Source organism: Strigops habroptila, unplaced genomic scaffold (assembly GCF_004027225.2).
Source record: "Strigops habroptila isolate Jane unplaced genomic scaffold, bStrHab1.2.pri NW_022045589.1_ctg1, whole genome shotgun sequence".
NCBI lineage: Eukaryota > Metazoa > Chordata > Aves > Psittaciformes > Psittacidae > Strigops > Strigops habroptila.
Window position 1 is genome coordinate 152,280 of NW_022651071.1, and position 21,673 is coordinate 173,952.

The window sequence follows — 21,673 nt, forward strand, 5'->3', positions numbered from 1 at the left end:
GTCCCAGTGTCCCCCCATGTTCTAATGCCCCTCCTTGTCCCAATGTCCCCCCGTGCCCCCCACATCCCAATGTCCCCCCATGCCCTGGTGGCCCCCCCTTGTCTCAATGTCCCCCCATGTCTCAGTGCCCCCCATGTCTCGGTGCTCCCCTGTGTCCCAGTGTCCCCCCCTTGTCTCAATGTCCGCCCATGTCCTGGTGCCCCCCCATGCCCCAATGTCCCCCTTGTCCCAATGCCCCCCCTGTCCCAGTGCCCCCCCACATCCCAATGTCCCCCCATGTCTCAATGTCCCCCCATGTCCCGATGCCCCCCCGTGTCCCGGTGCCCCCCCGTGTCCCAATGTCCCCCCATCTCCCAGTGCTCCCCACGTTCCAGTACCTCCCCATGTCCCAATGTCCCCCCATGTCCCGGTGTCCCCCCCGTGTCCCAATGTCCCCTCGTGTCTCAATGTCCCCCCATGTCCCAGTGCCCCCCCGTGTCCCGGTGCCCCCCCCCGTGCCCCCCGTGTCTCGGTCTCGCTCCATCCGTGTCCATTTTATTCTCGCGCCGCAGCGGGTACAGAGCGGGGGGGAGGGGGGGGGGGACGACTGGAAGGGGGGGAGTGGGGGTGTGGGCGCGTCCCGGCGTGATGACGCACGACGTCAGTAGGCGTGGTTGGACACGAACAGCGACTCGCTGGCGGCGGCGCCCGCGGTGCCCGACGGGGTGTATTGACCGCGGCACGCCTGGGAGTTAGCCTGGGACAGAGGGAGAACATGGGATAACATGGGATAACACGGGCTAACGGGGGGTAACGGGGGGTAACGGGGGGTAAGGGACATGGGAGAGACCGCGGCACGCCTGGGAGTGAGCCTGGGATAACAGGTAACAGGGGGTAATGGGGGGTAACACGGGAGAGCATGGGTAACATGGGATAACACGGGGTAACGGTGGGTACAGGACATGGGAGAGACTGCGGCACGCCTGGGAGTGAGCCTGGGAGAGCATGGGTAACATGGGATAGCATGGGGTAACATGGGATAACAGGGATAACATGGGGTGACACGGGGTACGGGACATGGGAGAGACTGCGGCACGCCTGGGAGAGCATGGATAACATGGGATAACAGGGATAACATGGGGTAACATGGGATAGCATGGGGTATGGGACATGGGAGAGACCACGGCACGCCTGGGAGTGAGCCTGGGAGAGCATGGATAACATGGGATAACATCAGGTAACATGCGATAGCATGGGATAAGAGGGGGTACAGGACATGGAATAACATGCATAACATGGGATAGCATGGGGTAACACGGATAACATGGGATAGCATAGGGTAACACGGCCTACAGGACATGGGATAACAGGGATAGCATGGGATAGCATAGGGTAACACGGCCTACAGGACATGGGATAACATGGATAACATGGGATAGCATGGGGTAACACGGGGTACAGGACATGGGATAACAGGGATAACACGGGGTAACACGGGGTACGGGACATGGGAGAGCCCGCGGCACGCCTGGCAGTGAGCCTGGGATAACGGGTTGGGATACAGGACGGGGATGTGGGACAGGGCTACCAGAGACACATCTGGCATGGGGGGTGTGGGGACAACAGGGACAATGGGGGGGACACAGGGACAAGGAGGAACACAGGGACAAGGCGGGGACACAGGGACAAGGGGACACAAGGACAATAGGGGGACATAGGGACAAGGGGGGGGCACAGGGAGCCTGGGGCCAGCCCCTGGGTGACGCCCCCCGGGACAAGGCTCTGCCCCAGCACTGACCCTGGTGGTGGCACCAGCACGAGGCCACCCCTGGGGACGGGGCTGTCACCCCCCCCCGTGCCCCCCCATGTCCCTGTGCAGGGGACCCACCACCCCCTCCTTGACCTTCCCCATCTCCCTGTCCCCATGGGCCCACCTCAGCCTTGTCCCCCTCCCCACACCAAGATGTTCCTCAACCCCCTGATGTCTCCATGGCCACCTTCACATTGTCCATCTCCACATCCCCTTGTCCCCTCCACCCCCTGGGTGTCCCCATGGGTGCCAAGGACCCACCAGCCCCTCTTCACCATCCTCCACCTTATCCCCGTCCCCCTCCCATGGCCAAGATGTTCCTCAACCCCCTGATGTCCCCATGGGGGAGCCACCAACCCCTCCTCAACCTCCCCCCCGGGCTCCCCTTGTCCCCTCCACCCCCTGGGTGTCCCCATGGGTGCCAAGGACCCACCAGCCCCTCTTCACCATCCTTCACCTTATCCCTGTCCCCAACCCATGGCCAAGACGTTCCTCAACCCCCTGACGTCCCCATGGGTCCTCCACCCCCTGGGTGTCCCATGGGTGCCAAGGACCCACCAGCCCCTCTTCACCATCCTCCACCTTCACCTTATCCCTGTCCCCATCCCATGGCCAAGATGTTCCTCAACCCCCTGACGTCCCCATGGCCACCTTCACATTGTCCATCTCCCCATCCCCATGGGTCCTCCACCCCCTGGGTGTCCCATGGGTGCCAAGGACCCACCAGCCCCTCTTCACCATCCTCCACCTTATCCCCGTCCCCATCCCAAGACGTTCCTCAACCCCCTGACGTCCCCTTGTCCCCTCCACCCCCTGGGTGCCCCATGGGTGGCCGGGACCTACCAGGGCCCTCTTGACGTACTCCTCCTGCGCCGCTTTGGTGTTGTCCTTCTTGCCAGCCCAGGCTTTGAGGGCCGAGGCCTGCAGCGCGCGCCCGTAGGAGAAGGTGAGGGCCCAGGGCCGGGCCAGGGGGCAGCGGTTGATGGCGTTCAGGTTGAGGGACGCCTCCTCCTCGCTCTGGCCCCCCGACAGGAACGTGATGCCTGCGGGGACAGGGGACACCGTCAGCGGGACGGGAGGACGACGTGGGGACACCACGGGGGCACGGGCGTGAGGAGCGGGGCAGCAGCACAAGGATGGAGCTGTGGGGACAGGGACGCTGCGGGGATGTGGGCACGGCCGTGGGGATGGAGATGCTATTGGGAGATGGGCATGGGGCCACCACGAGAACATGGGGATGGATGGAACGCCCCCAAGCCCATGGCCGTGGGGACACCAGGAGAACATGGGATGGGGCCCTCTCAAGCCCATGGCCATGGGGACACCAGAACATGGGATGGAGCCTGCCCATGGCCATGGGGACACCAGAACATGGGATGGGGCCCCCCCAAGCCCATGGCCATGGGGACACCACGAGAACATGGAATGGGGTCCCCACAAGCCCATGGCCATGGGGCCACCAGGAGAACATGGAATGCAGCCTCCCCAAGACCCATGGCCATGGGGCCACCACGAGAACATGGGATGGAGACACCAAAGGAACACAGCCATGGGGCCACCACAAGAACATGGGATGGAGTCCCTACAAGCCCATGGCCATGGGGCCACCATGAGAACATGGGATGGAAACACCAAAGGAACACGGCCATGGGGCCACCACGAGAACATGGGATGGGGCCCCCCCAAGCCCATGGCCATGGGGCTACCATGAGAACATGGGATGGGGCCTCCACAAGCCCATGGCCATGGGGACACCAGAACATGGGATGGAGCCCCCCCAAGCCCATGGCCATGGGGCCACCACGAGAACATGGGATGGAGCCCCCCCAAGCCCATGGCCATGGGGACACCAGAACATGGGATGGAACCCCCCCAAGCCCATGGCCATGGGGCCACCATGAGAACATGGGATGGAGCCCCCCCAAGCCCATGGCCATGGGGCCACCATGAGAACATGGAATGGAGCCCCCCCAAGCCCATGGCCATGGGGACACCAGAACATGGGATGGAGCCCCCCCAAGCCCATGGCCATGGGGCCACCACGAGAACATGGGATGGAGCCCCCCCAAGCCCATGGCCATGGGGACACCAGAACATGGGATGGAGCCCCCCCAAGCCCATGGCCATGGGGCCACCATGAGAACATGGGACGGGGCCTCCCCAAGACCCATGGCCATGGGGACACCATGAGAACATGGGATGGGGCCACCATGAGAACATGGGATGGAGTCCCCACAAGCCCATGGCCATGGGGCCACCACGAGAACATGGGATGGAGCCCCCCCAAGCCCATGGCCATGGGGACACCATGAGAACATGGGATGGAGCCCCCCAAGCCTATGGCCATGGGACCACCATAAGAACATGGGATGGAGACACCACAGGAACACAGCCATGGGGCCACCACAAGAACATGGGATGGAGCCCCCCCAAGCCCATGGCAATGTGGCCACCACGAGAACATGGGATGGGGTCCCCCCAACCCCTTGGCCGTGGGGCCCCCACAAGCGGTGGGGCAGCGTCCTGGGGGGCACTGACCGGGCACGGCGGGGGGCACGGTGCGGCGCAGCGCGGTGACGGTGGCCATGGCGATCTCCTCGGGGCTGTACTTCTTGGTGCAGGCGTGGCCGGGGGTCACCATGTTGGGCTTCAGCAGCGTCCCCTCCAGGTAGACGTGGTGGTCGCTCAGCGCCTTGTAGACGGCTGCCAGCACCTGGGGACGGGGGGGGGGGACACGGTGGGGACACCCCGAGGACACGGGGGGGGGACACGGTGGGGACACCCCGAGGACATGGGGGGGAGCACGGTGGGGACACCCCGAGGACATGGGGGGGGACACGGTGGGGACACCCCGAGGACATGGGGGGGGACACATTGGGGCCACCACCCACCTTCTCGGTGACGTACTGGCAGTGCTTCAGGTCGTGGTCCCCATCCGGGAGGATCTCGGGCTCCACGATGGGGACAATGCCGTTCTGTGGGGACACGGGGGGCGTTGGGGACAGGGACACCCCGGTGAAAGCGGGGGGGGGGGACACCAAGGGATGGGGTTGGGGAGGTGGAGGTGCCACCTCATGGTGCCACCCTGCAGCTCGGAGGCCACCAACCACCACAGGGCACACGGAGGTGACAGAGAGATGGAGTGAGGGCACCACGAGGTGACCCAAGCACACGGAGGTGCCACCACCCCACGTCTAGGTGACATCACGCCACCTCTACATCCCACCGCCCCACTTCTCGGTGGCACCCAGAGGTGCCACCCTGCAGCTCGGGGGCCAGCGAGCCCCGGAGGAGGTGGCGGGGGTGACGAGGAGGGACCTGCTGGCAGATGCTGGCGTAGCGGGCCAGGACGTTGGCGTTCTCCAGGACGGCGAGACGGGTGGGGGTGTGCGCCGAGATCTTGAGCACGCAGCGCCACTTGGCAAAGTCAGCCCCGTCCTTCTTGTACTGGGCACAGCGCTCCATGAGCCCGTCCAGGCCTGGGGACACGCGGCGACGTCAGCGGGGGGGCACAGCAGCGATGGGGACGCCAACGGGGGGTCTCTTGGGAAGGGCACGGATGAGGCCGCCACGGTGGCAGCAGGGATGGGGCCACTGAGGGGGTTTGGGGATGGCAGCGGGGATGGGGACACCAAAGGGGCACGGGGGTGACATGAAGGATGGGGACATCAAAGGGGCACGGGGGTGACATGAAGGATGGGGACATCAGTGGGGTTTGGGGATGGCAGCAGGGATGGGGACACCAAAAGGGCAGGGAGGTGACATGAGGGGTGGGGACACCAAAGGGGCACAGTGGTCACATGAAGGATGGGGACACCAAAGGGGCACGGGGGTGACATGAAGGATGGGGACACCAAAGGGGCATGGGGGTGACATGAAGGATGGGGACACCAAAGGGGCATGGGGGTGACATGAAGCATGGGGACACCAAAGGGGCACAGCGGTCACATGAAGGATGGGGACACCAAAGGGGCACAGCAGTCACATGAAGGATGGGGACACCAAAGGGGCACAGCAGTCACATGAAGGATGGGGACACCAAAGGGGCAGGGGTGACATGAGAGGAGGGGACACCAATGGGGTTTGGGGATGGCATCAGGGATGGGGACACCAAAAGAGCACAGGGGTGACATGAGAGATGCGGACACCAACAGGGCTTGGAGATGGCAGCAGGAATGGGGCCCTGGTGGTGGCGTCAGGGCCAGGGACACCAAAGGGGCACAGGGGTGACATGAGGGGTGGGGACATCAATAGGGTTTAGGGATGGCATCAGGGATGGGGACACCAAAGAGGCAGGGGGGTGACATGAAGGATGGGGACATCAATAGGGTTTGGGGATGGCATCAGGGATGGGGCCCTGGTGGTGGCATCGGGGCCGAGGACACCAAAGGGACAGGGGGGTCACATGAGGGGTGGGGACACCGATGGGGCTTGAGGATGGCAGCAGGGATGGGGACACCAAAAGAGCACAGGGGTGACATGAGGGGAGGGGACACCAATGGGGTTTGGGGATGGCATCACGGATGGGGACACCAAAAGGGCACAGGGGTGACATGAGGGGAAGGGACACCAATGGGATTTGGGGATGGCAGCAGGAATGGGGACACCACCAAAAGAGCACAGGGGTGACATGAGAGATGGGGACACCAACAGGGCTTGGAGATGGCAGCAGGAATGGGGCCCTGGTGGTGGCATTGGGGCCGGGGACACCAAAGGGGCACAGGGGTGACATGAGGGGAGGGGACACCAACGGGGTTTGGGGATGGCAGCAGGGCTGGGGACACCAAAGGGGCAGGGGGGTGACGGGGCTGGGGACACCAAAGGGGCAGGGGGGTGACGGGGCTGGGGACACCAAAGGGGCAGGGGGGTGACGGGGCTGGGGACACCAAAGGCGCAGGGGGGTGACGGGGTTGGGGACACGGGGGTGGCCCCCCTGGGGCCGGGGCTGTCCCTCACCCTGGGTCGTGGTCTCGCCGTTGGTGCCAGCCAGGGGCACGACGCCCTTGTCCACCTGCGCGATGGGGACACGTCACCGGGGCGCTGGGCTGGTCCCCCCCAGTGTCCCCCCAGCCCTTGTGTCACCCCTGAGCCCCATCGATGTCCCTCCAACACCCCCGTGGCCCCCTCAAGGTGACAACACCCTCAATGTCCCCACGACTCCTTTAAGGTCCTCACTTTGGTGCCACCAAAACCCCCTTGAAGAGATTGATGCAGCTCAAGAAGCACCCAATGTCCCCACAACCTCCCCAACACCCCCGATGTCCCCAAGATGTCCCATTGAGGTGGACCCCAACACCAAGGGCACCCAGTGAAGCCACCTTTGATGGGTGCTCCTTGAGCTGGGCCAATGACAACAACCCCAAGACCTCCCCAATGTCCCCACGGCGCCCCATTGAGGTGGACCCCAACACCAAGGGCGCCCAGTGAAGCCACCTTTGACGCGGTTGACCCAGCCCAGGGAGCACCCAAGCCCCCCACGACCACCCCAAGCCCCCGACGTCCCCACCTTGATGCCCACGAGGGCGCCCTTGCTGCGGATGACCTCGGGGAAGGGGCGCCCATCGTCCGTCTTCTGGTAGAGGGTCTCGTGGAAGAGGATGACGCCGCCGATGCAGGCGTCCACGCGGCTGTCGGCCGTGAAGAGCAGCTGCCGGTACCAGCGCCGGTTCTCCTCCGTGTTCTCGGCGCCCACCGAGCTCAGCCGCTTGGCGATGCTGCCTGCGCCGCCCAGCGCCACCAGTCACTCCCAGTACGGACCAGTGCCCCCCGGGAGCTACCCCAGTGCCTCCCAGTAACGCCCAGCTCAGCCCCAGGAGCTCTCAGGTGCCCCTTAGGGCCACCTCGAGGTGTTTTGGCTCTTCCTGATGCTGCCTGCAGCCAGCCCAGTATAAACCAGTTCATCCCAGTATAGCCCAGTAAGGGCCACTGACCTCCTGGAGCTGCCCAGTAGCTCCCAGTTCAAACCCAGTAGATCACAGGGAGCTCCTGGTGCCACTTTAAGGCACCCGGCTGCTTCCACATGCTCCCTGCAGCCAGCCTGGTACAAACCAGTTCATCCCAGTATGAACCAGTAACCCCAGCAGACCACTCAGGCTGCCCCACTGCCTCCCAGTAGCTCCGAGTTCAGCCCCAGCAGCTCTCGTGAGCCCCTGGTGCCACCTCGAGGTGCTCAATGGCCTCGTGATGCTCCCTGGAGCCATCCCAGCACAAACCAGTTCATCCCAGTATAACCCAGTAACGCCCCCGCGCCCTCCCGGTGCTGCCCCCCCGGTCCCGCCGCAGCGCGGGCACCCACCGGTGGACTCATCCGCGGCGAGGATGCCTTTGCCGGGCGCCACGATGCGCTGCGCGATCCCCGCCAGCTCCTTCTTCTGCTCCGGGCTCAGCGCGGCCACCGGCGGCGCCATCGCGGCTCTGCCCGCGTCACCAGTGACGTCACCGCCGGGACGTGCCGGCCCTGCCCGCGCCCCATGGCGGCCCCGCGGGACCCCCCCACCCCACCCCAAGGGCGTTCCAAGGGCACCCCGGGACCGCCCCCCCTCCCCCCCCCCACGGGGGGACCCACGTGTGCTGCGGACCCGCGCTTCCAGCCCCAAAATCGGCCCTTTCCACCCCAAAAGCACCGCTTCCAGCCCCAAAATCGGCCCTTTCCACCCCAAAAGCAGCGCTTCCAGCCCCAAAATCTGCCCTTTTCACCCCAAAAGCAGCGCTTCCAGCCTCAAAATCTGCCCTTTTCACCCCAAAAGCAGCGCTTCCAGCCCCCAAACCGGCCCTTTTCACCCCAAAAGCAGCGCTTCCCGCCCCAAAACCGGCCCTTTTCACCCCAAAAGCAGCGCTTCCAGCCCCAAAACCGGCCCTTTCCACCCCAAAAGCAGCGCTTCCCGCCCCAAAACCGGCCCTTTCCACCCAAAAGCAGCGCTTCCAGCCCCCAAACCGGCCCTTTCCACCCCAAAAGCAGCGCTTCCCGCCCCAAAACCGGCCCTTTTCACCCCAAAAGCAGCGCTTCCAGCCCCAAAACCGGCCCTTTCCACCCCAAAAGCAGCGCTTCCCGCCCCAAAACCGGCCCTTTTCACCCCAAAAGCAGCGCTTCCCGCCCCAAAACCGGCCCTTTCCACCCAAAAGCAGCGCTTCCCGCCCCACATCTGCCGTTCTCACCCCCAAATCAGTGCTTCCATCCCCAAAATCTGTTCTTTTCACCCCAAAATCAGTGCTTCTCACCCCAAAATCTGCTCTTTTCACCCCAAAATCAGTGCTGCTCACCCCAGTATCAGTGTTTTCTACCCCAAAATCTGCCCTTTCCACACCAAAGTGCTTCTCACCCCCAAATCTGCTCTTTTCACCCGAAATCTGCCACTTTCACCCCAAAACTGGCCTTTTCCACCCCAAAATCTGTGTTTCCCACTCCAAAATCGGCCCTTTTCACCCCAAAATCAGCGCTTCTCACCCCAAAATCTGCCACTTTCACACCAAAAATGCCTTTACCCCAAAAACCTGCCACTTTCACCCCAAAACTGGCCTTTTCCACCCCAAAATCTGTGTTTCCCACTCCAAAATCTGCCATTTTACCCCCAAATCCGTGCTTTCCACCCCAAAATCTGCCCTTTCCACCCCAAAATCCCCCTTCAGGCATCAATCTCTGCAATTTTAGCCCCAAATCCGCCCCTTTTCACCCTAAAATTTCTCTCAAAAGTCTGCCTTTTTCACCCAAAACCCGCCCCTCACCCACGGTTTTGGAAATTGGTCTTTTTCACCCCAAAATCTACCCCTCTGCCCCAAAATCTGCTCTTTTCACCCCAAAATCCAACCCCACCCCCCAAAACCTGCACTTTTCACCTCACAATTTCCCTCCACACCCCAAAATCTGCCCCTTTTACCTCAGAATTTGCCCCAAATCTGACCCTTTCACCCCAAAATCCCACCCCCCACCCCAAAATCTGCCTTTTTTACCTCAGAATTTGCCCTCAAATCCCCCTAAAGTTGCCCCTTTTACCTCGGGAATTCCCAACTCCCCAAAATCTGCCCATTTTACCCCAAAATCTGGCCCCACACCCCCAAACCTGCCCCTTTCACCACAGAATTCTCCCCATTTTACCCCAAAATCTGCCCTTTTCACCCCAAAATCTCCTCCCGCCCCCCAAAATCTGCCCCATCTACCGCAACATTTCCCCAAACAGCCCCAAAACCCGCCCCTTTCACCCCAGAACCCGTCTCTCTCCACCCCGCACCCAAAACCGCCGCTTTTCACCCCAAAACCCACCGCCCCCCCCCCCCCGCCCCACACCTGGTCCAGGCAGCGGCGCGCGCGCGGGAAAGAAGGGGGGGGGCGCGCGCCGTGACGTCACGCGCGCTCCGCCCGCGGCTCGTGGGGGGGGGGCGCCCTTAAAAGGGCGACGTCGCGCCCTGAGTCACGGTGGGGCCCACAAACGTTTTGGGGTGCCCCCGGGGTGGGAATGAGGGGTCCCGGGAGGATTTAGGGGTGCAAATGCCGTTGGAAAGGGTTGGGATACCTGGCGAGGAGCTTGGGGTGCAGGGGGGTAGGGGGCGCAGGGGGGTATGGGATGGTTTGGGGGTGCGGGGGGGGTGAAGGAGTGGTTTGGGGGTACCTGGGGGGGGTTTCGGGGGGCAGGAAGGGGGTTGAGCTCCCCATAGGGCGCAGGGGGGTGTTGGGGTGCAGGGGGGTCCATGCTCCGCGGTGGGGAGGGGTATGGGGTGCAGCAGAGTGGGGTGTCCCCCCTCCGCATCACTCACCTTGGGGTGTCCCTGGGCGGCGCTGGGGGTGCGGGGGCTCCCCCTTATATAGGGGCTCCCTTAGGGGGTGGGGGGGCCCCCCTCCTCTGACCTTCTCAGGTGACCTCTGCCCTTTCCACCGCCAAAAATAGCCGCCAGCCCCTCCCCCACCGCTCCCCGCGGGGTGGGGGGAGGGGAAAAGCCCCCCCCCCCCCATTTTGGGGGGGGCCCCCCCTTTGCTTCCAGAGCCCGTCTCACCCTTCCCGCCCCACAAATCACATCGGGGACCCCTCCCCGCTATTCTGGGGCTGCGTTTGTGTCCCCAAAGCACCCCCCCCCGCTTCTTGTCCCTTCACTGTAGCTTCGGGGCTCCCCCCCACCCATTTTGGGGACCCCTCCCCCGTTGCCATAGCAACGTGGTCGCCATGGCAACAGCCGTGGTGTCTCCCGCCCCCCCCCCGGCCATGCGCGCGGCGGCAGGACCCCGGCGTGGGCGGGGGGCGGGGCTTTGGGAGCCTGGCCCCGCCCACTTGGGGGTTTGACGGGGGCGTGACCGCCGTGGACCTCGTTAATATTCATGAACGTGGCCCCGCCTACCTCATACATATGCAATGAGCCCGCCATGGCAACCAGCGCCGCAGGTTCCCCCCCCCCGGCTCCGTCCGCAGGCTCCGACTCTACCCGGCAACGCGCCCGCTCTGCCCATCCCCATTGGCTAGTGCCTCGGCCAATCAGGAGTCGGAGCGGCGCGCATGCGTGGTGCGCACTCCCGTTGCCGTGGAGACGCGGCGGCCTCTGGGGGTGGCAGCGGGTAATTAACGTCTCCTAATGAATGCTAATGAATGCTAATGAGAGGGGCGGGGCCTGCCGGGGGGGTTACACACAGCGGTGGGGAGGGGGGAGGCCCCTTGGGCGGGGCGATGCGAATGGAGGGGGCGGGCCCGAGGGGAGGGGTCTGCCCCTAAGCCCCGCCCCTTAACGCCCCTCCCAAGCCCCGCCCCCTCAGATCCCGCCCCCGCTGGCTCCGCCCCTGAAGCCCCGCCCATTCACCGCCACCCCGAGGCCACGCCCCCTGAGGCCCCGCCGCCTTCTGGCCCCGCCCATTCTCTACCACCTCCGAGGCCACGCCCCTCCCATGCCCCTCCCATTCACACCCCCTGAGGCCCCGCCCCCCGCAGCCCCTCCCATTCACAACCACCCCCTGAGGCCACGCCTCCCCCAGTAGGCCACGCCCCCCCTTCCTGCCCCTCCCATTCACAACCAGCCCTCGCAGGCCCCGCCCCTGAGGCGCCGCCCCGCCCCGCAGCCCCGCTCGCTCCCATGGCCCCCCCCCGGGGCGGCGCTGGCCGCGGGGCTCCTCTTCTTCCCGGGGCTGTTCGTGCTGGCCCGGGCCGCGCTGCGCCGGCGCTGCCCCGAGCCGCACGCGGCCATCCTGGCCGCCAGGTACCGGCGGGAGCGGGGGGGGGAGAGGAAAGGGCAGGGATGGAGCGAGCGGGAGGGTGGGGATGGGGATGGGGAGGAGACAGGGCAAGGGCAGGGATGGGATAGGGCAGGGATGGGGGAAAGGGCAGGGATGGAGAGAGCGGGAGGGTGGGGATGGGAGCGGGATGGGGATGGGAGCGGGATGCGGATGGGACCGGGATGGGGATGGGAGCGGGATGGGGATGGGACCGGGATGCGGATGGGAGCGGGATGGGGATGGGATAAGGCAGGGGCAGGGATGAGGATGGACGTGGCACAAGGACAGGGCTGGAGGGGACAGGGCTGGGATGGGGATGGGGACAGGGCTGGGGACAAGGGCAGCGCAGGGCGAGGGCAGGGCTGGAGGGGACAGGGATGGGATGGGGATGGGGACAGGGCTGGGGACAAGGAGATAGGGATGGGGATGGGGAGGGGATGGGATGGGACAGGGATGGGGATGGGATGGGACGGGGATGGGATGGGGACAGGGCTGGGGACAAGGAGACAGGGATGAGGTTGGGGATGGGACAGGGGTGGGCTGGGGATGGGGACAGGGTTGGGGACCGGCTGGGGACAAGGGCAGCGCAGGGGGAGGACGGGGACAGGATGGGGACAGGGCTGGGGACAAGGGAACTGGGATGGGGACAAGGGGACTGGGATGGGGACAAGGGCAGCGCAGGGATGGGGACAGGAGGAGGTGGCCGGGGGGGTGACAAGGGCAGCGGGGACAGGGATTAGCCCGGCCGGGGATAGGGACGGGACAAGGGCGGCTTAAGGCGGGGGGGGAATGGCGGGGGGGGGGGGTGGGCCCTGATGTCCCCCCGTGTCCCCCCGTGTCCCCCCGCGCCCCCAGGCTGGTGTCCTCGGTGCAGGCGGTGATGGCCTCCACGGCCGGGTACATCATCTCCTCCTCCTGCCAGCACGTCATCGATGACCAGTGAGTGCCACAGAGCCCATGGGTGCCCCAGAGCACCCCACAGCACCCATGGGTGCCCCTCCGGCCCCATAGCACCCCACAGCACTCGTGGGTGCCCCTCCAGCCCTACAGCACCCCACAGCACCCATGGGTGACACAGCACCCTCCCCAGCACCCACATATACCCATGAATGACCCCCAGCCCCATAGCACCCCACAGCGCCAATGGGTGACACAGCACCTTCTCCAGCACCCACATATACCCCATGGCACCAGTGAATGACGCCCGGCCCCATAGCACCCCACAGCACCCATGGGTGACACAGCATCTACAGAGCACCATTATAGCACCACAGAACACCCATGGTTGCTCCTAACCCCTCCAGCCCCACAGCGCTCCTGCCAGCATCTACGTGTGCCCCACAGCGCCCATGGCTGCCCCTCCAGCACCGCAGCACCCCACAGCACCCATGGGTGATAGACCACCCACAGGGCACCCCTATGGCACCCCACAGCATCCATGGTTGCTCCTAACCCCCCGCACCCATAGGCGCCCCTTCAGCCCCACAGCAGCCACGGATGCCCCTCCAACCCCATAGCACCCTACAGCACCCATATATGCCCCACAGCACCCCACAGCACTCATGGGTGCCCCTCCAGCCCCATGGCAGCCCCACAGCAGCCATGGGTGCCCCTCAGCCCCACAGCACCCACGGCTGCCCCACATCAGCCATGGGTGCCCCTCCAACTCCATAGCACCCCACAGCACCCATATATGCCCCACAGCACCCCACAGCACTCATGGGTGCCCCTCCAGCCCCATGGCAGCCCCACAGCACCCATGGGTGCCCCTCAGCCCTGCAGCACCCACGGCTGCCCCACATCAGCCATGGGTGCCCCTCCAACTCCATAGCACCCCACAGCACCCATATATCCCCCACAGCACCCATGGGTGCCCCTCCAGCCCCATGGCAGCCCAGCAGCACCCATGGTGCTCCTCCAGCCCCACAGCACGCCATAGCACCCATGGATGCCCCTCAGCCCCATGGCAGCCCAACAGCACCCATGGGTGGCCCTCCAGCCCCACAGCAACCATGGCTGCCCCTCCAGCCCCATGGCAGCCCAACAGCACCCATGGGTGCCCCTCAGCCCCATGGCAGCCCAACAGCACCCATGGGTGCCCCTCTAGCCCCACAGTACCCACAGCTGCCCCACGTCCCCATAGCACCCCAGAGCACACATGGCTGCCCCCCAGCACCCATGGCTGCACCTCCAGCGCACAGCACCCCATAGCACCCACTGGTGCCCCATAGCACCCCTGTCTGCCCCATAGCACTCCACAGCACCCACTGGTGCCCCATAGCACCCCTGTCTGCCCCATAGCGCCCCATAGCACCCCTGTCGGCCCCATAGCACCCCACAGCACCCACCGGTGTCCCTCCCCCCACGTGTCGCGGGGGGGGGAGGGGCAGCTGCCGCCTGGGCTGAGCCGGGATTAACCCGGGGGGGAGGGGCGGGGGGGGAGGGGCGCGATGCAGCCGCGGGGGGAGGGGCAGCGGGACCCCTGCGGCACCCAAAGGACCCCAATGTGGGGCCCCAGCTCCTGCCCCACAAGTTGGGGGTCCCAAAGGCTCCTGAAGCCCTAAATCGGGGTCCCTCAGGGGTCCCCCCACATCCGGGTCCCTCTTTTGGGGTCCCTGAACTTCTGGGTCCCCCCAAACTGGGGACCTGAGACCACAGGTTGGAGGTCCCAAAGGTCCCCACATGGTGGGTGCCCCCCAAGATGGGGTCTCTCAGGGGTCCCCCCACATGTGGGTCCCTCTTTTGGGGTCCCCAAACTCATGGACCCCACACACTGGTGCCCCCGAGCTCCTGGGGACGTGGTTATGGAGATCCACCACCCCACCATGGGGCTCCTTGGCTTCTCCATGGCCATGGGGAGTGGAGATGGGCCATGGGCGTGGGTCAGTGATGGAGGATAGAGGGACGTCACCTCGGGATGGACGTGGTTATGGAGATCCACCACATCACCATGGCCATGGGGAGTGGAGATGGACCATGGGGTTGGGTCAGGGACATGGATATGGAGATCCACCACATCACCATGGCCATGGGGAGTGGAGATGGGCCATGGAGGTGGGTCAGGGACATGGATATGGAGATCCACCACATCACCATGGCCATAGGGAGTGGAGATGGACCATGGAGTTGAGTCAATGACATGGATATGGAGATCCACCACAATCAACCATGGCCATAGGATGGAGATGGACCTGGAGTTGAGTCAATGACAATGGATATGGAAATCCACCACATCACCAGGCCATGGGAGTGAGATTGGGCCAGGGTGAGTCAATGACATGGATATGGAGATCCACCACATCACCATGGCCATAGGGAGTGGAGATGGACCATGGGGTTGAGTCAATGACATGGATATGGAGATCCACCACATCACCATGGCCATGGGGAGTGGAGATTGGGCCATGGGGTTGAGTCAATGACATGGATATGGAGATCCACCACATCACCATGGCCATGGGGAGTGGAGATGGACCATGGGGTTGAGTCAATGACATGGATATGGAGATCCACCACATCACCATGGCCATGGGGAGTGGAGATGGACCATGGGGTTGAGTCAATGACATGGATATGGAGATCCACCACATCACCATGGCCATGGGGAGTGGAGATGGACCATGGGGTTGAGTCAATGACATGGATATGGAGATCCACCACATCACCATGGCCATGGGGAGTGGAGATGGACCATGGGGTTGAGTCAATGACATGGATATGGAGATCCACCACATCACCATGGCCATGGGGAGTGGAGATGGACCATGGGGTTGAGTCAATGACATGGATATGGAGATCCACCACAACACCATGGCCCATGGGGAGTGGAGATGGACCATGGGGTTGAGTCAATGACATGGATATGGAGATCCACCACATCACCATGGCCATGGGGAGTGGAGATGGACCATGGGGTTGAGTCAATGACATGGATATGGAGATCCACCACATCACCATGGCCATGGGGAGTGGAGATGGACCATGGGGTTGAGTCAATGACATGGATATGGAGATCCACCACATCACCATGGCCATAGGGAGTGGAGATGGGCCATGGGGTTGAGGCAGGGACATGGTTATGGAGATCCACCACCCCACCAAGGGACTCCTTGGCTTCTCTATGGGGACATGGGGTTGGGTCAGGGACATGGATATGGAGATCCACCACATCACCATGGCCATGGGGAGTGGAGATGGGCCATGGGGTTGAGGCAGGGACATGGTTGTGGAGATCCACCACATCACCATGGCCATAGGGAGTGGAGATGGACCATGGAGTTGAGTCAATGACATGGATATGGAGATCCACCACATCACCATGGCCATAGGGAGTGGAGATGGACCATGGGGGTGGGTCAGGGACATGGATATGGAGATCCACCACCCCACCAAGGGGCTCCTTGGCTTTTCTATGGGGACATGGGGTTGGGTCAGGGACATGGTTATGGAGATCCATCACATCACCATGGCCATGGGGAGTGGAGATCGGGCCATGGGGGTGGGTCAGGGACATGGTTATGGAGATCCACCACATCACCATGGCCATGGGGAGTGGAGATGGGCCATGGGGGTGGGTCAGGGACATGGATATGGAGACCCACCACCCCACCAAGGGGCTCCTTGGCTTCTCCATGGCCAGGGATGGAGGATGCAGGATGGAGGGACATCACCTCGGGACAAGGCGGGTTCCCCCCAGCGGGGTCCCCTGATGTCCCTGCTGCCCCGCACAGGCACTGGCTGGCCAAGGCCTACCCCGAGTTCGCCGTGCCCTACTTCATCTACGACGTGTACGCCATGTTCCTGTGCCACCGGCACCGCGCCCGCGTCAAGGGCCACGAGGCGGCTCCTCCCCCGTCGCTGCGCGCGGCCGCCGGCTCCTACCTGCGCAAGGACCTGCTCATGGTGCTGCACCACGCGGCCATGGTGCTCGTCTGCTTCCCCGTGGCCACCGTGAGTGCGGGCGCCGTGGCCGTGGCGGCGGGAGATGGGGCCATGGGCATGGGGCAGGGATGTGGTTATGGAGATCCATCATGTCACCATGGCCATGGGGAGTAGAGGTCGGGCCATGGGTTGGGTCAGGGACATGGTTATGGAGATCCACCAGAGCACCATGGGGCTCCTTGGCTTCTCTACGAGGACATGGGGTTGGGTCTGGGACGTGGTTATGGAGGGCCACCACATCTCCATGGGGCTCCTTTGCTTCTCTATGGGGACATGGGGTTGGGTCAGGGACATGGTCATGGAGGGCCACCACATCATCATGGCCATGGGGAGTGGAGATTGGGCCATGGGCGTGGGGCAGGGCCACGGTTATGGAGATCCATCACACAACCATGGAGCTCCTTGGCTTCCCTACAGGGACATGGGGTTGGGGCAGGGACGTGATTGTGGAGATCCATCACGTCACCGTGGCCATGGGGAGTGGAGATTGGGCCATGGGGATGGGTCAGGGACATGGTTATGGAGGGCCACCATGCCACCATGGGGCTCATTGGCATCTCTATGGCCATGGGGCCATGGGCTGGATCAGGGCCATGGTTATGGAGATCCATCACACCACCATGGGGCTCCTTGGCTTCTCTACGGGGACATGGGGTTGGGTCAGGGACATGGTTATGGAGGGCCACCACATCATCATGGGTCTCCTTGGCACCTCTATGGCCATGGGGGGTGGAGATGGGCCATGGGGTGGCTGGGGACCCCTCGGGCACCCCGGTTCCCATGTCTTCACGTGTCCCCCTCTGTGTCCCCAGCTCTGGCGTCAGGGGAAGGGCGACTTCTTCTTGGGGTGTCTCCTGATGGCCGAGCTCAGCACCCCCTTCGTCTGCCTCGGCAAGGTCCTCATCCTGGTAAGCACCAATGGGGGGCCACGGGGTCCATGGTGGGTCCCTCACCCCTGGGTCTATGGTGGGTCCCTCACCCCTGGGTCTATGGTGGGTCCCTCACCCCTGGGTCCATGGTGGGTCCCTCACCCCTGACCCATGGTGGGTCCCTCATCCCTGGGTCCATGGTGGGTCCCTCACCCCTGCTCCATGGTGGGTCCCTCACCCCTGATCCATGGTGGGTCCCTCACCCCTGACCCATGGTGGGTCCCTCATCCCTGGGTCCATGGTGGGTCCCTCACCCCTGCTCCATGGTGGGTCCCTCACCCCTGCTCCATGGTGGGTCCCTCACCCCTGCTCCATGGTGGGCTCACCCCTGGTCCATGGTCCCTGTTGGTCTGTGCTCTCTGGCAGCAGCTGGGGCTGCAGCACATGGAGCTGCACAGGCCGTGCTCCATGGGCCATGGGCCGTCCTGGGCCATACTGGTCTCTGGTCCATGCCGGTCCATGCCGGTCCATGCTGGTCCCTGGTCCATATTGGTCCCTGCTGGTCCATGCTGGTCCATGCTGGTCTCTGGTCCATGCTGGCCCCTGCTGGTCCCTGCTGGTCCATGCCGGTTCATGCTGGTCCATGCTGGTCCATGCTGGTCTCTGGTCCATGCTGGCCCCTGCTGGTCCCTGCTGGTCCATGCCGGTTCATGCTGGTCCCTGCTGGTCCATGCTGGTCCATGCCGGTCCCTGGTCCACACTGGTCCATACTGGTCCCTACTGGTCCCACACTGGTCCTTGCTGGTCCACGCTGGTCCACACTGGTCCACACTGGTCCCTGCTGGTCCATACTGGTCCACACTGGTCCATACTGGTCCACACTGGTCCACACTGGCCCATAGTGGTCCCTGGTCCACACCGGTCCACACTGGTCCATACTGGTCCCTGATGGTCCCTGCTGGTCCCTGCTGGTCCATGCTGGCCCGTGCCGGTCCATGCTGGTCCATGCTGGTCCATGCTGGTCTCTGGGCCACACTGGTCCGTGCTGGCCCGTGCCGGGCCGTGCCGGCCGGCGCTCCAGGCGGTTCCCTGCGCTCTATGGGCACTGTGCTCTCTCCGCAGCTGGGGCGGCAGCACACGGCTCTGCACCGCCTCAACGGGCTGACGCTGCTGGTGACGTTCCTGCTGTGCCGGGTGCTGCTCTTCCCGTACCTGTACTGGGCCTACGGGCGGCACCGGGGGCTGCCGCTGCTGCGCGTCCCCGCGGCCCTGCCCCCCGCCACCAACCTGGCGGCCGCCGCGCTCCTCGCGCCGCAGCTCTACTGGTTCGGCCTCATCTGCCGCGGGGCCTGGCGCCTGCTGCGCCCCGCGGCCAGACCCACGGAGAGCCCCATAGCGGGGCCCATGGACAGACCCACAGCCGGCAGCGGGCCTCAGCGACACCCTCCCTGAGCCCCACGGCGCCGCCTGTCCCATGGAGAGCCCCATAGCCCCAGGCCCCACTGCCCTCCCCACTCCCACCCTGAGCCCCATGGACATCCTATCTGAGCCCCATGGAGAGCCCTGGAACGCTGGGGTGCTCTATGGGGCAGCCTGGGGTCCCTATGGGGCGGTATGGGGGGGTCCTGGAGTCTCTGTGGGGCACCCTAAGGTGTAAGAGGGTTTCTATGAGGGACCCCAGGATCTCTGTAGGGCACCCTGGTATCAGTATAGGGCACCCTGGGATCTCTATGGGGCACCCTGGGGTCTCTATGGGGCTCCGTATGGTCTCTATGGGGCACTCTGTGGTCTCTATTTTGCAGCTGGGGTCTCTATGGGTCACACTGGGCTCCCTACTGGGCACCTTTGGGTCTCTATGGCGCACCCTGGGGTCTCTATGGGGCAGCATGGGGTCTCTATGGGTTCTCTATGGGTCCCACAGCTTCACCATGGAGAGCCCTGGGCCCCACAGACACCCCCCCTTAGCCCCACGGCGAGCCTTGGCACTCTGGGATGCTCTATGGGGCACTGTGGGGTCTCTATGGGGCGCTGTGGGGTCTCTATGGGCCACTGGGCCCTCTATGGGGCACTGGGCTCTCTACGGGCTCTCTATGGGGCACTGTGGGCTCTACGGGGCACCAGGCTCTCTATGGGGCTCTGGGCTCTCTATGGGGCACTGTGGGCTCTATGGGGCACTAGGCTCTCTATGGGGCTCTGGGCTCTCTATGGGGCACTGTGGTCTCTATGGGGCACTGGGCTCTCTATGGGGCACTGTCCCTCCATGTTGTGTCCCCCCCCAAACCCTATTAAAGGGCTTTGGGAATGACTCGACCTCGTGCTTGGGGGGGCTGCACTGGGGACCCCCATGACGTCATCACCCACCGAAGTGACGTCATCACCCACCGGAGTGACGTCATCACCCACCGGAGTGATGTCATTGCCTGTTGCTGTGACGTCATCGCCTGCCGCTGTGACGTCAGCGCTCCCCAGCTGGGCCTCGGAGCACCCCCAGTGTGACCCGGATCCACCGGGGCCCCCCCAGTCCAGGCTGGAACTGCTGCCCCCCGGCACCCCCAGAGCCCCCAGAGCCCCCAGCACCCACAACACCCCCATAACCCCCATAGCCCCCAGCACCCACAACACCCCCAATACCCCCATAACCCCCAGCGTCCCAGCACCCCAACACACCCAGCGCCCCAGCGCCCCCAGCACCCCCAGCGGCCCCATAGCCCCCAGTACTCCCAGCACCCCCATAGCCCCCAGCGCCCCCATAGCCCCCAGCACCCCCAGTGCCCCCATTACCCCCAGCACCCCCATAGCCCCCATAACCTCCAACACCTCCATAATCCCCAGCACCCCCATAACCCCCAGCTCCCCCAGCACCCAGCGCCCCCATAGCCCCCATAACCCCCATAGCCCCCAGCAACCCCAGACCCCAGCGCCCCAGCACCCCCATAACCCCCAGTGCCTCCAGTACCCCCAGCACCCCCAGCGCCACCATAACCCCCAGCACCCCAGAACCCCTATAGCACCCAGTGCCCCCAGCACCTCCAGCACCCCCATAACCCCCAGCACCCCCAGACCCCCAGCACCCCCATAACTGCCAGCACCCCCAGACTCCCAGCGCCCCAACACCCCCAGTGCCCCCAGCGCCCCCAGCCCCCCAGCACCCCCAGCACCCCCATAAACCCCAGCACCCCCAGCGCCCCCAGCGGCCCCATAACCCCCAGCACCCCAGCACCCCCAGCATCCCCAGACCCCCATAACCCCCAGCACCCCCAGCACCCCTCCCCAGGTGGGTGCCGGGCGAGGCCCGAAGAGGCTGGAGGGGCGCCTGCTGTGGGGTGCCCCTGTTGCAGGCGCTGGGGACGGGAGCGATGCGCGGCCCGGGTGGGACGTGGGGGTGTCCGGCTCCGATGTGGGGCAGAGATCTCCTCCCGGTAGCTGGTGCAATGCTCCCTTTGGGAATTAGTCTGGGAATAGGGCTGGAAACACACCAACGGGTGGGGGGGTTAGGGTTAGGTGAGGGTTGGGGTCAGGGTTAGGGGTAGGATTAGTTAAGGATTGGGGTTAGGATTAGTTTAAGGGTTGGCTTAGGGTTAGGGTTAGGGTTATGTTTGGGTTAGGTTAGGGTTAGGGTAGGGTTAGGGTTAGTTTTAGGATTAGGTTTAGGGTTAGGTTTAGGGCTAGGGTTACAGTTTGGGTTAGTTTAGGGTTAGGGTCTATGTTTAGGGATTAGGGGTAGGGTTTGAAATAGGGTTAGGGTTAGAGTTTGGGTTCGTTTAGGGTGATGGTTAGGGTTAGTGTTAGGGTCTATGTTTAGGGTTATGATTGGGGTTAGGATTAGGGTTTGAAATAGGGTTAGGGTTAGGGTTAGGGTTAGGTTTAGGGTTCGGGTTAGGGTTAGAG

General features: G+C 64.1%; 2 protein-coding genes across 4 annotated transcripts; one reads left to right on the forward strand and one right to left on the reverse strand.

The window, feature by feature from the left end:
• Nucleotides 1-518: 518 nt before the first annotated feature.
• ALDOA (aldolase, fructose-bisphosphate A) lies at nucleotides 519-10,899 on the reverse strand. Of its 3 annotated transcripts, none has more exons than XM_030474426.1 (9): nucleotides 10,538-10,899; nucleotides 8,085-8,203; nucleotides 7,296-7,507; nucleotides 6,746-6,800; nucleotides 5,108-5,268; nucleotides 4,681-4,764; nucleotides 4,328-4,502; nucleotides 2,633-2,832; nucleotides 519-736 (listed from the first exon to the last, which is right to left on the reverse strand). In XM_030474426.1, exons 2-9 carry the CDS (start codon nucleotides 8,194-8,196, stop codon nucleotides 641-643), a joined length of 1,095 nt encoding a protein of 364 aa, XP_030330286.1. In that variant the 5' UTR covers nucleotides 8,197-8,203; nucleotides 10,538-10,899; the 3' UTR covers nucleotides 519-640. The 3 variants fall into 3 exon arrangements, with proteins under 3 accessions (XP_030330286.1, XP_030330285.1, XP_030330283.1); XM_030474425.1 differs by lacking the exon at nucleotides 10,538-10,899 and adding an exon at nucleotides 10,071-10,124; XM_030474423.1 differs by lacking the exon at nucleotides 10,538-10,899 and adding an exon at nucleotides 8,945-9,582.
• An 879-nt stretch (nucleotides 10,900-11,778) lies between these two features.
• Nucleotides 11,779-20,095, forward strand: TLCD3B (TLC domain containing 3B). The gene is made up of 5 exons (XM_030474431.1): nucleotides 11,779-11,959; nucleotides 12,831-12,914; nucleotides 16,706-16,925; nucleotides 17,729-17,824; nucleotides 18,908-20,095. The coding sequence occupies exons 2-5, from the start codon at nucleotides 12,856-12,858 to the stop codon at nucleotides 19,235-19,237; spliced, it is 705 nt and encodes a 234-aa protein (XP_030330291.1). The 5' UTR covers nucleotides 11,779-11,959; nucleotides 12,831-12,855; the 3' UTR covers nucleotides 19,238-20,095.
• The last annotated feature ends 1,578 nt before the right edge of the window (nucleotides 20,096-21,673 follow it).

What these genes read in the sequence shown, in the direction of transcription:
- ALDOA (XM_030474423.1), bottom strand. Translation starts at nt 8,964, where the DNA reads ATGGAAGCACTGATTTGGGG. An exon ending in CGTGCCCCCCGCCGTGCCCG is followed by an intron (nt 2,833 to 4,327) that starts GTCAGTGCCCCC and finishes CTGTCCCCGCAG; the next exon opens with GCATCACGTTCCTGTCGGGG. An exon ending in AGTACGTCAAGAGGGCCCTG is followed by an intron (nt 737 to 2,632) that starts GTAGGTCCCGGC and finishes CCTCTGTCCCAG; the next exon opens with GCTAACTCCCAGGCGTGCCG.
- TLCD3B (XM_030474431.1), top strand. Translation starts at nt 12,856, where the DNA reads ATGGCCTCCACGGCCGGGTACATCATCTCCTCCTCCTGCCAGCACGTC. An exon ending in TCTGCTTCCCCGTGGCCACC is followed by an intron (nt 16,926 to 17,728) that starts GTGAGTGCGGGC and finishes CTGTGTCCCCAG; the next exon opens with CTCTGGCGTCAGGGGAAGGG. An exon ending in TCGGCAAGGTCCTCATCCTG is followed by an intron (nt 17,825 to 18,907) that starts GTAAGCACCAAT and finishes CTCTCTCCGCAG; the next exon opens with CTGGGGCGGCAGCACACGGC.